The following is a 12,578-nucleotide window of genomic DNA, read 5'->3' on the forward strand; positions in this document are numbered from 1 at the left end:
TAATTTAGAACTCCGGTGGCCATTACTGGATTCTTTGAACTTTCCAAAGTTACTTTAATCAAAGCTGAGTTGCACAACTATGATTCTGAAATCAACAAGACGGAATAGGATTTCTATTTTTGTATTTTGAAGGTTCCAAACCCTATCAAGAATGTAATATTGCCTCATTCTAACATATATATAATTTTTCAATGAAATAAGGTAAGCAAACAATTAAAAGGATAAAAAAGAGTTGCTGATTTTTAGTCTTCTCCCCCACCTGCGATGTCAACAGATAGTAACTAGGAAGCCACTTGTGCTCAGGCCCCACCTCCAGTACCATCTTCCTCTGTCCTCTCCCTTCCACATCTCCACTCTCATTCCATCCCTTTGCTGCACCTTCCTTTTCCTCTGAAGTTCACTCTGCTGCCTCCTCTCATGAACCTACTAAAACCTGCCCCTTTAAAGATGAGTCCTCTGAGGACCTAGGTCGACCCAAAGTTTCTTATGTTCTCTGGAGTAAGGCTGAACTTGGAGCCACAGTGAAAGAATTCCCTAAAGTGACTGAGGATGCCCATAATTGGTGAAGAATTTAACATGGTGATCCAACCTTCCCAACCTGGTTTCTCAACAACCTGGTTATTGGTGAGGGCCAGGCCATACACTGGATGGGAACATCCAGTGGGAGCATCATAAATAGGGCCTAAAGAAAGACTGCTAACTTTAGGCAAGATGTTAGAAGCGTCCCTGGAAGACCCCACCTATCAATTATAATGGCTTTTCCCAATCCTGTGGATCGGAACAAAATTCAGTCTTGTACACAAAAGCCCTATGAATCCCTTCATGATGATGACAATGAAGTCCAACTTCCTCCCTCCCCTTCCCTTCCCCTCCCTTCTTTTCCCCTCTCTTCCCCCCCATCTTCCCTTCACTTATCCCTCCTCCTCCCCCTTCCCCTCCCTTCCCTTCCCCTACCTCTCCTCTTTCCTTCCCTCTCCTCCCCAGCATTTAAATTCTATTTAGTTAACATACAGTGGAATATTGGTTTCAGGAATAGAATTCAGTGGTTTATCACTTAACATACAATATCCAGTGCTTGTCATAACAAGTGCCCTCCTTCATGCCCATCACCCATCTAACAGATTTCGCACCCACCTCCCTCCATTAACCCTGTTTGTTCTCTATAATTAAGAGGGAATTGTGATTTTTTTTTCTTTTTTTGATCTTAATAGTAGAATTTAGTGATTCATCACTTATAACACCCAGTGCTCATCCCATCAAATGCCCTTCTTTATACCCATCACCCATTTAGCCCATCCCCCCACCCAACACCCCTCCAGCAACCCTCACTTAATTTTCTGTATTTAAGAGTCACTTGTCCTTTGCCTTCCTCTGTTTTTATCTTCTTTTTCCTTCCCTTCCCCTATGTTTATCTGTTCTGTTTCTTAAATTCCACATGAGTGAAATAATAGGATATTTATCTTTTTCTGAGTGACTTGTTTTGCTTAGCATAACTCTAGTTCCATCCATATTGTTGCAAATGACAAGATTTCATTCTTTTTGATTGCCGAATATATGTATGTACCAATATGCATTCCCACCAGGAGTGCAAGAGGGTTCCCCTTCTCCACATCCTTGCCAATACCTGCTGTTTTCTGAGTTGTTAATTTTAGCCATTCTGACAGGTGTGAGGTTTTGATTTGTATTTCCCGGACAATGAGTGATGTTGAACATCTTTTCATATGTTGGTTGGCCATCTGGATGTCTTCTTTGGAAAAGTGTCTGTTCGTGTCTTTTGCACATTTTTTTCACTGGATTATTTGTTGTGTGGTGAGCTTGATAAGTTCTTTATAGATTTTGGATACTAACCCTTTATCTAAACTGTCATTTGCAAATATCTTCTCCCATTCCATCGGTTTCCTTTTAGTTTTGATAATTGTTTCCAAGTCCAACATTTCTTTAAAGAAAATTCTAGTCTTTAGATGTGGAATTCACCCATATAGTAGTATTTAACTATGTTATGTAAATGGACTGATCCAGGATCTTTCTTTTTTAGTTACAAGGACCAAGATGGAACTGGACATTATGAACTTTGCAGACCAATTTGTTCTCACCCTTAGAGGAAAGATGGCTAAAGTTTTCAGTATTCAATCCAGCAAATGAATACCCCTAAACAAAACTAGAAGCCTTGCTTCCACAATTAATGTAAGGAACCAGGACATTGGAAAAATGAATGTTACAAATTTAAGAGCCTAAGGTACCTTCAGCTCTTTTTTAGCCAACTTTTCCTTTCTTTTTTTAAGTTTATTTATTTTGAACAAAAGAGCGAGAGTGGGAGAGGGACAGAGAGAGAATCCCAGGAAGATTCTGCACTGTCAACGCAGAGCCAGATGTGGGGCTTGAACCCACGAACCGTGAGATCATAACCTGAGCTGAAACCAAGATTCAGACACTTAACCAACTGAGCCAGCCAGGCGCCCCGCAAATGCATGATTTGTGAATTTAAAACCTTACAGAGTATTTTGGATAACACGTGTGGTTCTAAACAGTTCCTTAGAGATAACAATTCCGTTTTAAAGTGTTTTTGGGGGTGCCTGGGTGGCTCCATCGGTTAGGTGTCTGACTCTTGATTTTGGCTCAGGTCATGATCTGACGGTTCTTTGGTTTGAGCCACGCATCAGGACCTGCGCGGACAGTGTGGAGCTTGCTTAGGATTCTCCCCTTCTCTCTCTGCCCCTCCCTACTTCTGTTCTCTCTCTCTCTCTCACACACACACACACAATAAAGAAATAAACTTTAAAAATATGTCCTTGAAGGTTTGTTATTCTTTCAAAACTTAACTATTGCTTCATGTTTATGTTCCCAAATACGCTAGGTTGTTTCATTCAGCGCCCTTGCATAATATTACACTATTCTGCCCCATAGCAGAGAGAGGGAGCGAGCCTGCATGAGCGTGGGGAGGGGCAAAGGGAGGGAGAGAATTTTACGTGGGCTCCATCCTTGGAGCCTGGTGGGATCATGAACTGAGCTGAAATCAAGGGTGGGACACTCAATCTACACAGCCACCCAAGTGCACCTAAAACATTGGTTTTATGCAGAATTTCAAGGTCTAAAATTTGTCTGATTTTTGTTTTAGAATTCCTGAACAATGCTTTCTTTTGTATGATAGGTTCCATAACATGAATTAATTTTTTTTTGTTTTTTTATCTATGTTTTATGTTTGTGCATAAGTTTTCAACTCATTGCATTTTACCACAGTGTAGGGTTTAAATCAAATTGGAATCAGCTATATATCAATTCCCAATAAAGTTATGTATTTTTCTATATAAATATTACCCATACATTCTTTGCTTATGACTCACCTTGTTTCTTTCTCTTGGTTAGTGGGTCAGTGGTTGTTTTGTTCATTATGTATTTATGGATGAACGTATATGACTTTTGTGAGAGAAATACCTTCTTGAATTGAAGGTAATGTTTTAAAACTCCACTTTGTTGTATCAACTTTAGGCTTTGGGTTTTTTGTTTTTTTTGTTTTTGTTTTTTTTATGTTTAGGTTTTTAGAGACAGAGAGTATGCGTGCATGCCAGAGAGATACAGAGAGGGATTGAGAAAGAGAGAGAGAGAGGAAGAGAGAGAGAATCCCAAGCAGGCTCTGTACTGTCAGCACAGAGCCCAATCTGGGGCTGCATCTCAGGCACCATGGGATCATGACCTGAGCTGAAACCAGGAGTCAGATGCTTAACCCCCTGAGCCACCCACACTCCCTTCAGCTTTAGGTTTTATATTTTACTTTTTTTTTTTAAAGTTTACTTATTTTTGAGAGAGAGAGAGAGAACAAGCAGGAGAGGGGCAGAGAGGGAGGGAGGGAGGGAGAGAGAGAGAGAGAGAGCAAGAGAAAGAGAATCCAAAGCGGGCCCCAGGCTCTGAGCTGTCAGCACAGAGCCCAATGTGGGGCTTGAACCCACGAACCATGAGATCATGACCTGAGCCCGAAGTTGGACGCTCAGTCGGAGCTTAACCAACTGAGCCACCCAGGCGCTCGTATATTTTACTCTTAATTGTGGTTGAAAACCTAAGTCCTGAAATTTATCTTTTTAACCATTTTGAACTGTGGTGTTAAGAATATTTACATTATTACAAAATGAATCCCTTTGAATTTCTCGTCTTACAAAAATGAAACTGAATACCTGTTACACAACTACTTCCACATTTGTATCTTTTTTTTTTTTTTTTTTAATCTATTTATTTTGAGAGAGAGAGAGAGAGCAAGCATGAGCCAGGGACGGGCAGAGAGAGAGAGAGAGAGAGAGAATCCCAAACAGGCTCACAGATCACTATCCTCACAGATCCCGATGCAGCTCTCAAACCCATGAACCCTGAGATCATGACATGAGCTGAAACCAGGAGTTGGATGCTTAACCTACTGAGCCACCCAGACGCCCCCTTCCACATTTGTATCTATTCTAAACCCCAGGCAATTACATTTTGTTCCTTTCTTACTTTTTTGTTGCCACATTCCTTGTTTTCACCCTTCCTTCATTCCTTCCTTTTTTCATGAGGTTCATTCCATTAGGTTAGTCACGTTAGTAATTCAGTGTCTGTGTGTCTCATTCATTTATTTCACTTAGCATAATGTCCTCACATTTGAAGTGTGTTGTTTAATTTGAAAGGATCTATTTCCTTTTTCAAGGTTGAGGATTATTCCGGTAATTTGGAGACCGTGTTTGAGATGTCCGTGCACTGACTGCCTTCTCGGTGTTGGCCTCTCTGACGAAAATCCCTTTCTGGTTTTGCCACCACTCATTGCTCTGCTGTTAGCTGGTGTTCAGGGATGGGGTGCAAGAGCACGTGTCTCCAGGGTCCCAATCAGATCAGGTTTGGTAACTTGCTCCTGACAAAATCCAAAGGCAGAGAGATGAGAGGTGGTGAGACAAAGGAAGTTATTTCAGGGAGGCAGGCACTGGGAAGATGGCTGACTGATGTCTCAGATTGTCTCCAATGTGCTAGAAATACTTCCAGGTTTATATAAGGGAAACAGGGGGGCAAAAGTGAGTGGGTGCCTGCAGGTTGACAGTGAAGGTTAAATCTGTCATTGTCTGGGAGTCAGTCCAGGGTGGGGTCTTTTGGCTCAGGGCAGTGCTTGTGGCTTGAGGGTTAATTCCAGTTCCCCTGAGGGATACTTCGTCCTCAGGGCCTTCCTCCTGAGCCAGGAGACAAGCTGGAAGGAACCCAGTGAGGAAGTTTGAGGTCAAAATTGAGGCAGCAAAAGTCCTCTGTCTTGCCCTTGGATTTGGTCAGCCATGAGTGGCAAAACTGGGTCTGTCTGGGGCCACTGGAACCAGGTGCCCCTGCACCCTTGGGTCCTGCTTACAAAGTCATTACCACAAAAGATCTAATAAACATCCCATACCTCCCACAATTAAGATTTTCTGTGTGGGGGCGCCTGGGTGGCTCAGTCGGTTGAGGGTCTGACTTTGGCTCAGGTAATGATCTCACGGTTTGTGAGTTCGAGCCCCGCGTCGGGGTCTGTGCTGACAGCCTGGAGCCTGCTTCAGATTCTGTGTCTTGGTCTCTCTGTGTTCCTCCCCTGCTCACGCTCTGTCTCTGTCTCAAAAATAAAAGTAAAACATTAAAAAAAAAAAGATGTTCTGTGTGTGTGTGTGGTGATGCTATGAAAATGTTGGGGTTCAGGAGTGAACAGACAAGAAAGAATTCTGGTCTTCAGTGCAAAGAGCGTGGTTTTAATAAAGCTCGGGGACAGGACCTGTGGGCAGAAAGAGCTGCACTGAGGTTAGTAGGAGTGGCTGAGGATATACTTTCAAGTTGGGAGGGGGTTAGGGACAGCCTAAGTCTCTGAGGAATTTGGAAGCAAGGTTTCAAGGAACTTGAGGGTCTAGATGTTATTAGGAAAAGGTCATTTATTACTGTCTAGTGAAGCCTCAGTCATGAGACCCTTCAGATGTATATCAGTGGGCCATAAGCTTGGAGGATAATTGCTACCATATGACTTGGGGAGTAGAGATAAAGGAAGGTTCCAAAAGGGTTTTTATGTGTTGAAGGAGAATTTACAGGATCCTGGAGTGGGGCTAATGTCACACAAAGGTTGCCTTTTGCCCTTGGCAAAGTGTCCACATTGAGGCAAGTGAATTCCTGGAGGAAAAGCCACTCAGCCCGTCTCAACGACTTGTCAGTGGGCTGTGAGTCGTAAGAAAATAGTATTTTTTCTTTTGCCTTTGTTCTCCACATCAGTGAGAACACTTCGATAGCCTCTCCTAGCAAATTTCAAGCATACAACACAGTAGTATGAGCTCTGGTCATCGAGATGTAAACGTGCAGTGCTTACTCATCCTGCATTAAGTAAATCTTGGACCAGTTGAATCAATGTCCGAGTATTTCCCCGTCCTCAGCCCCTGGCAACGAACATGCTAATCTTTTATAATTTTTGTCTCTTTTAGATTCCACATATATGTGATTTCCTACAGTATATATTTTTCTGTGTGTGGCTTATTTAACTTGAGAAAAGGTGCTTTAAGTTTATTTTGTTGCTGCATAAGGAAGGATTTCCTTTATTTCTGAGGCTGATATACATCCCAAGAATAAATTAGATGAGGGACCTCTCTACCAGGAAAAGAGCTAATACCAGAGATTACCTTTTTTTTTTTTTTGAGATTAACTTTTTATATCATAAATAATTGCTTGCCTGGCATGGCAAACGTGTAACAAATATTTGTTCTTTTCTTTTTCCTGTGAATGTATTTCCACCTTGTTGAAATTCTAAATCCCTACCCCCTTCTGCTTAATTCAAAATGGCATATAAGCATCAGCTGCCTGTGTTTGAGCCTGGTATCTTTGAGGTTCCCATAATTAAGAAATTAGTTTTTTTCCTTTGTGAACCTGTCTTACATCATTGCAATTATTAGACCCACCAAAGAAGAGAGAACAGATGGAGAAAAATGTTTTCCTCTCCTGCACATTCATTCTGTTTTCAAAAACTGACCTCTGTGCTTCAGAGTCAAAAATAATAGCGTGAAGACAGAGTTTGGGATAAGACAGAGTTGGGGAACAGTAGCTTTCTTGCTTTGGGAGGCTGAGGAGGCTGAGGCTGGCTAGGGCCTTCAGAGCTGCAAGCCCACCCTGAGGCAGGGGCTGGGGGTTTGTAGGGAAATACAGGATCCATCCGGTTTCGACAGGAATTGTTTGTGTTGCCTGCCTTGTTCATCAGGTTTTCTGGGTGGTACCGGCTTCCTGAAGAAAAAGGCTAAATGAAAAGGGAGGAGGGGAGGTTTGTGGAAGAGAGGAAAAATTGGTATTTCGTTTAATGTCAAGACTTACTGATGCTTTAATGCAGTCATTTTGATTTTTGTTCAGCATTATGCTTTTAAGGGTATTCGACAGCTGTAGTAAGATCACTTCATATTTTACAGTGAGAAAGCCCTGAATATTTTCTGGAATGGCTAAAATAAAGGAAAAAGGATAACCCCAAATTAACACGAAAATTGGGAGGATTTAGAATTCCCACGTGTTACTGATGGGAGTGGAAAATACACGTTCGCTTTGGAAAACTGGCAGTGACTTAGGAAAATAAACACTTCCCTACTGAAGGGGGGGGGGCGGTGAAGAATTTTGTCAGCACAAAATATGTCTCTTTGCCCTAAGGATTATTCTCGGCTGGTTATTTTAAAGATCCAGCAGACAAATGAAAAGCTCTGAAACCTGGTGTAAATTTCCTTTTGTAAGAGGCATTTGCATGTATAAGGGGAGGCTGCATTTGAATGAGTGTCTCCCTCCGTGTAGAGAAAAGAGGGAGAATGTGTAAATCTCCAGAAACTCTGATCAGTGGAGGAGGCGTGGATTTAAATCTGGGTGACAACAATACCCATGGTTACTGATTTTTGCTTGGTCACTTCCCCAAATGCTTCCCAATAGGGTCACATGTGGAGTTTGAAAAAAGGTATCAGCTGCCCTCCCCCTCCTATTCTGTCAATTGGTGTGGGTGGGAAGGACAGCAATTTTTTATTTGTTTTATTTTTATACATGCACGGTATTTTTTTTTAAGAGAGGGGAGAGAGCGCATGCGCAGGCGGGGGGGGGGGGCAGAGGGCGAGAGAGAATGTTAAGCAGGCTCCACGCTCCGAGCTGAGACCGACGCGTGGCTCAATCCCACCACCCTGGCATCATGATCTGAGCTGAAATTAAGAGCGGGACGCTAAACAGCTGAGTCTCCAGGCGCCCCAAGTGTTTTTTTTTTTAATTTTTCTTTTTTTTCTTAATTTAGAGCAAGTGAGAGAGAGAGAGAGAGAGACAGCGTGAGTGGGGGAGGGACAGAGCTAGAGAGAATCTTAAGCAGGCTCCCTACTCCGCGTGCAACCCACAACCGGCTGGATCCCACGACCCTGGGATCCTGACCTGAGCCGAAATCAGGAGTTGGAGGCTGAACCCACGGGGCCACCCTGGCGCGCCTCCCAACTGTTATTTTAATTAACTGCATCAGGTGATTCAGAATGAGGCCAGGGTTACGCGGGGCGGCTTCCCATTAATTTATGAACGTTGAGTGCAGGCTTTGGCTAAAGGAGAGGTAATGGGGTCTCCTCTGTAGGAGTTGGGGAGGGTGAGGTCCGTGCGGCACACGTTCCCATGCTGCAGTCTAATTTGGGGGTGTCTGTGGGAGAAGAGGCCCCCTGCAAGCAGAGAAGGGGAAACTCAGAGCTAGGTCTCCAAGTGGGAGCTCAGAGTTCCTGAATAGCTCAGGACACAAAGGACTAGGAAGTTGGGCCGTTTTTGCATTACAATGTCCTGCCTGCAGGCGTGCAGTTAACTGGTGAAGAAGCTGTGTTGGTGGCTTTAAAGGCATTTTCTTCCTGATGCAACCGTGATTTCATCACTGAAATCAACCGAGCAAGAAGTCTAGCGGACGAGGTGGAAGAAGAAGAAAATGGCCAGTTCTCAGGTAAGCCTGGCGTCCCACGTCAGAAGCCGCGTCTTCTCTCTCTCCTGAAATTCTGTGCTTTTAGAAATTGCAAATGTTGGTTCCTCTAGTCCTGATATTTCTGCTTTGTTTTCACCTGGTTTTTTAAACCTTTTCAAAAATCATACTCAAGCTTAGGTCTTTAGAACACTGTTCCTCTATATCCCAGAGCCTTCTCTGTCCCCTTTGCGACCTGGGTTCCAGGAGGGCCTCGACAGTTGTCACTTGGAGTTAAAGTCCTGCAATTATTGAAAATATTCCTTGTGACAGATCCCCAGGGGAAATTGGGGAGTTCAAAATTCCTATTGCTGATGGGGTCTGGCCCTGGTATTTCAGTCAAGGAAAAAAAACACTTCCCATTTAGGTCCACTTTGGATGCTTTATCAGCTCTGTGTAGATCCCGGACTAAGAAAATGAACATAAATACAAGATGGATCTGAGGCCCAGAATAACTCCGAGGTTATAAAATAAAAAAGGGCAGGCTTGGTCTTTAGAATGTGAAAAAGCTACTCTATTTAAAATATACCAGGTATTATAGGACATGGAAACGATATGTGATTGAAATTGGGATAAATCCACTGGTTTTTTTCATAATTAGATTTATCTTCTGATTTACTGTTAGGGAGCCACAAGAACACGCCAGTGATCATGTGACCTTCGGACACATCAAATCGTTTCCTTACAGCTGATGTTCCGTTGTTTAACTTGGCGTGGTGTTCTCCACCAGGTTTCATTCACAAATTCCCTCGTTTCATTCCTAAAGGACCTTAGATGGATTTGCTGAGCGATGTGCAGAAACCATCACATTTAAACTGGAAACTTTTTTCTCCTGAGTTTATCTTTGCTTGTAGTTTCTGTTAAGGAGAACAAAGGCGAAAAAACCGTAGATACAATAAAATTTCCTGGCAACTTGCAGGTAGAGGCAAAAAACAACAACAACCTTAGCTTGACAATAGCAAGACCTTCAGGATCCCTTAAGTCCTCTTTAACATGTGAAAATTCCTGTACAAGCTTCTTTCATCCCCAGAACTTAAAAGTAGACGATTATTTCTCCTCACTGCCTCAGTGCAGATCCTGTCCCCATGCTTTAATGGAAGCAGCTTTTTGTAATGACTGTGTCTCAAGAATTCTTCTTGACTTCTGGTTCCCGGGCCCACCCACATCGCCTCAGTTTACACACTTGTGTAGTAGAGATAGTGACTTCTGGGAATGGAGGTTCTAATTCAGTCAGACCTCCGTCCTGTAGGCTTCTATTTTACTCTACGCTCTCGTCACAGGCATCCTCTTCTATTTACTTTGTGTTTTCAGCAAAAGAAGAACCACAGAATTAACATGTTTGAGTGTCTTAAAATCATGAAATAGATCAAAAAGGAGGATTGAAACAAAAGTCTTCGGTGAAATACTATGCTGTGGGATCCTTGAGCACAACTGTCAAGAAACAATTCTTGAGACGTTTTATGGTGCATGTTACTAATTATATTTCAGTAGCTTGGGAACAGGAACCTTGGGCAGAAAGAGCTGCAGGTTGGCTGTATGCAGCTGGGGGTTATCTGCAAAGTGCTCAAGTGGGAGGGGACATGTGGGGAGTATTAGATCATCAGTGTTTCTTGGAATTTCTACTTGGAAAGCTACTTTTGCAAGATTTTTCTGGTGCTTATCATTCATTTCGATACTAGCCATCGATGAGATGTATAAGCAGCCACGAGACCCTGTAAGAATGCAGCAACCAGCACGTATTTGATCCTTAAGGAATCTATGCAGGCTAGAGAGCAGCTTTCTGGGCTAACGGTGAACAGTTTACTGCTTGTATCCATCACCATACTGGACTCAGATATAACAATAATTTCATTCTGTGTGTTCGTGTTGCCGTTGTGAATAAAAGAAGCATTGTCAGGCACAAAGAGATGAGTTTTATTGTCATTGAAAATGTTTAAGTCACCATGACCGTTTTCTACTCTGTCATTTTTAATGTGTATTTAATTACTTTCTAAATAAATGTATGGATGTGTGCAGGAAATGTAAAAAGGTACATCAATTTTGTGTGGATTGCTTGTTTCCATCACTCCTCAGGTTTGACACCTTTATGAACAATTTTATAGGGTCCTCTCTGTATACTGACCTGTGTGTCATTTTAGATCAACTGTAGGGCAGATAACCTGGCTTACAACCTGATCCCTTCTGTATATTGGATGTTTGACAAAATACTCCATGAAAATAAAAGAATAACGAGTTTGTTCTCTTAGAGTATTATTTATATTTCATTAGTTTACGAGAAACTTAGATGCTCACTGATAAGTATGAAATGCTAAAAAAATTGTTGGCTTTCTTGCTATTCTAGTAGAACCTGTAATTGCCATAAAACCCATTCAGTTACCAGCCCTCCAAGAATTCTTGCCTTGGAGTTCTACCTTTGTTATTCAAAAATGTATCCCTTGGCCCAAAGGCTAATGCCTTGTTAGAAATGCAGACTCAGATACCACCGCAAAAGTCCTGAACGGAACCTGCATTTTAACAAGATCTTTAATACACGGTAGTGAAATTCTCATTCACCTTAGAATTTGGTAAGCATATTTGTAACCCACTCAAACTTTCCATCTAAGAAATAGACACAACTTCTATATGATACAAATGCAGTATTTAAAAATGCATATTCCTGTATTGATGCCTTTATTTCACAAATCCTCTTGGGTTGTAATTTTTGTGAAATCATATACCAGCCTGTTATCTCAAAATTAGAGAATACATGAGAACATATTACTGTCTTAAAAATCACTGCATAAAGCTAGAAATTCTCCTAGGCCAGAACCAGCTCTCCTAATATAACTACTAACATGAGTTCATTCTTTGCTGACTCACAGAGAGAAACTACACCAGCTGGGGTTGTCACATAAAGGAAACTTGATTTTCAGCAAATTAGGAGAAAGGGAATAATTTCCAGAGTAGAGGCTCACTGAGGAATGGGGAACGGTTTCCTTTTATTTAAGATTAGGGTGGATATTGAGAAAGGAGAGCCTTGCCATCATATGCAGAGGTGAGTAATGGCAACTGTCACTCCTTGGGTTACTCTTTAGTCCATCTGCAATAGGTGTGAGTCAGGGGCTAAGTTCATACTGGGCCAGCCCAAGCTCTTCCTCGGGGCAGTCATTACCTTTTGTTGGATACTTTCTGTTTTCCCATAGGAGACTGAGCCCATGGGGGGTTTTGCCTGAAGTAGAAGATGGTAGAAAGAAGAGGTAAAGGAAATTGAGGGATTAAGGTCAGTGGGAACAAGCAGGTAAGCAGTGAAAGTCAGGTCTTGGGGTCCAGCTGGTGACATTAACTCCCTCTTTCATCTTAGGTACCATTATGACCTCTGCCTGTGGTCACTTGGTAACTGTGGTATTCATTGCAGGAACTGCTGACTTTCAGGGATGTGGCCATAGAATTCTCTCAGGACGAGTGGGGATTCCTGAACGTCGTTCAGTGGGAACTGTACAGGGATGTGATGTTAGAGAACTACGGACACCTCCTTTTCTTGGGTGAGGATAACTCCTTCCAGACTTCCGAAACCACACTCAGGGTTTTGCTCCTTCCTTTGAAAAAGCTTCCTCTTTGCATGACTGGGATTCAGATCCCTGCAGTGAGGGAAAGAAGT

General features: G+C 42.4%; 1 protein-coding gene across 1 annotated transcript in view; it reads left to right on the top strand.

Moving 5' to 3' along the window:
* Positions 1 to 12,578, top strand: part of LOC124510804 (zinc finger protein 345-like) — a 75,802-nt gene that overhangs the window by 47,576 nt on the left and 15,648 nt on the right. The window contains exons 3-4 of the mRNA XM_047077460.1: positions 8,783 to 8,926; positions 12,336 to 12,462. Coding sequence (XP_046933416.1) covers positions 8,912 to 8,926; positions 12,336 to 12,462 — 142 coding nt within the window. The 5' untranslated portion in view covers positions 8,783 to 8,911. The remainder of the gene's footprint in view (positions 1 to 8,782; positions 8,927 to 12,335; positions 12,463 to 12,578) is intronic.

This window comes from Lynx rufus, unplaced genomic scaffold (genome assembly GCF_022079265.1).
Source record: "Lynx rufus isolate CCGP_SWC_20201006 ecotype Redwood Valley unplaced genomic scaffold, mLynRuf1.p SCAF_16, whole genome shotgun sequence".
Lineage (NCBI taxonomy): Eukaryota > Metazoa > Chordata > Mammalia > Carnivora > Felidae > Lynx > Lynx rufus.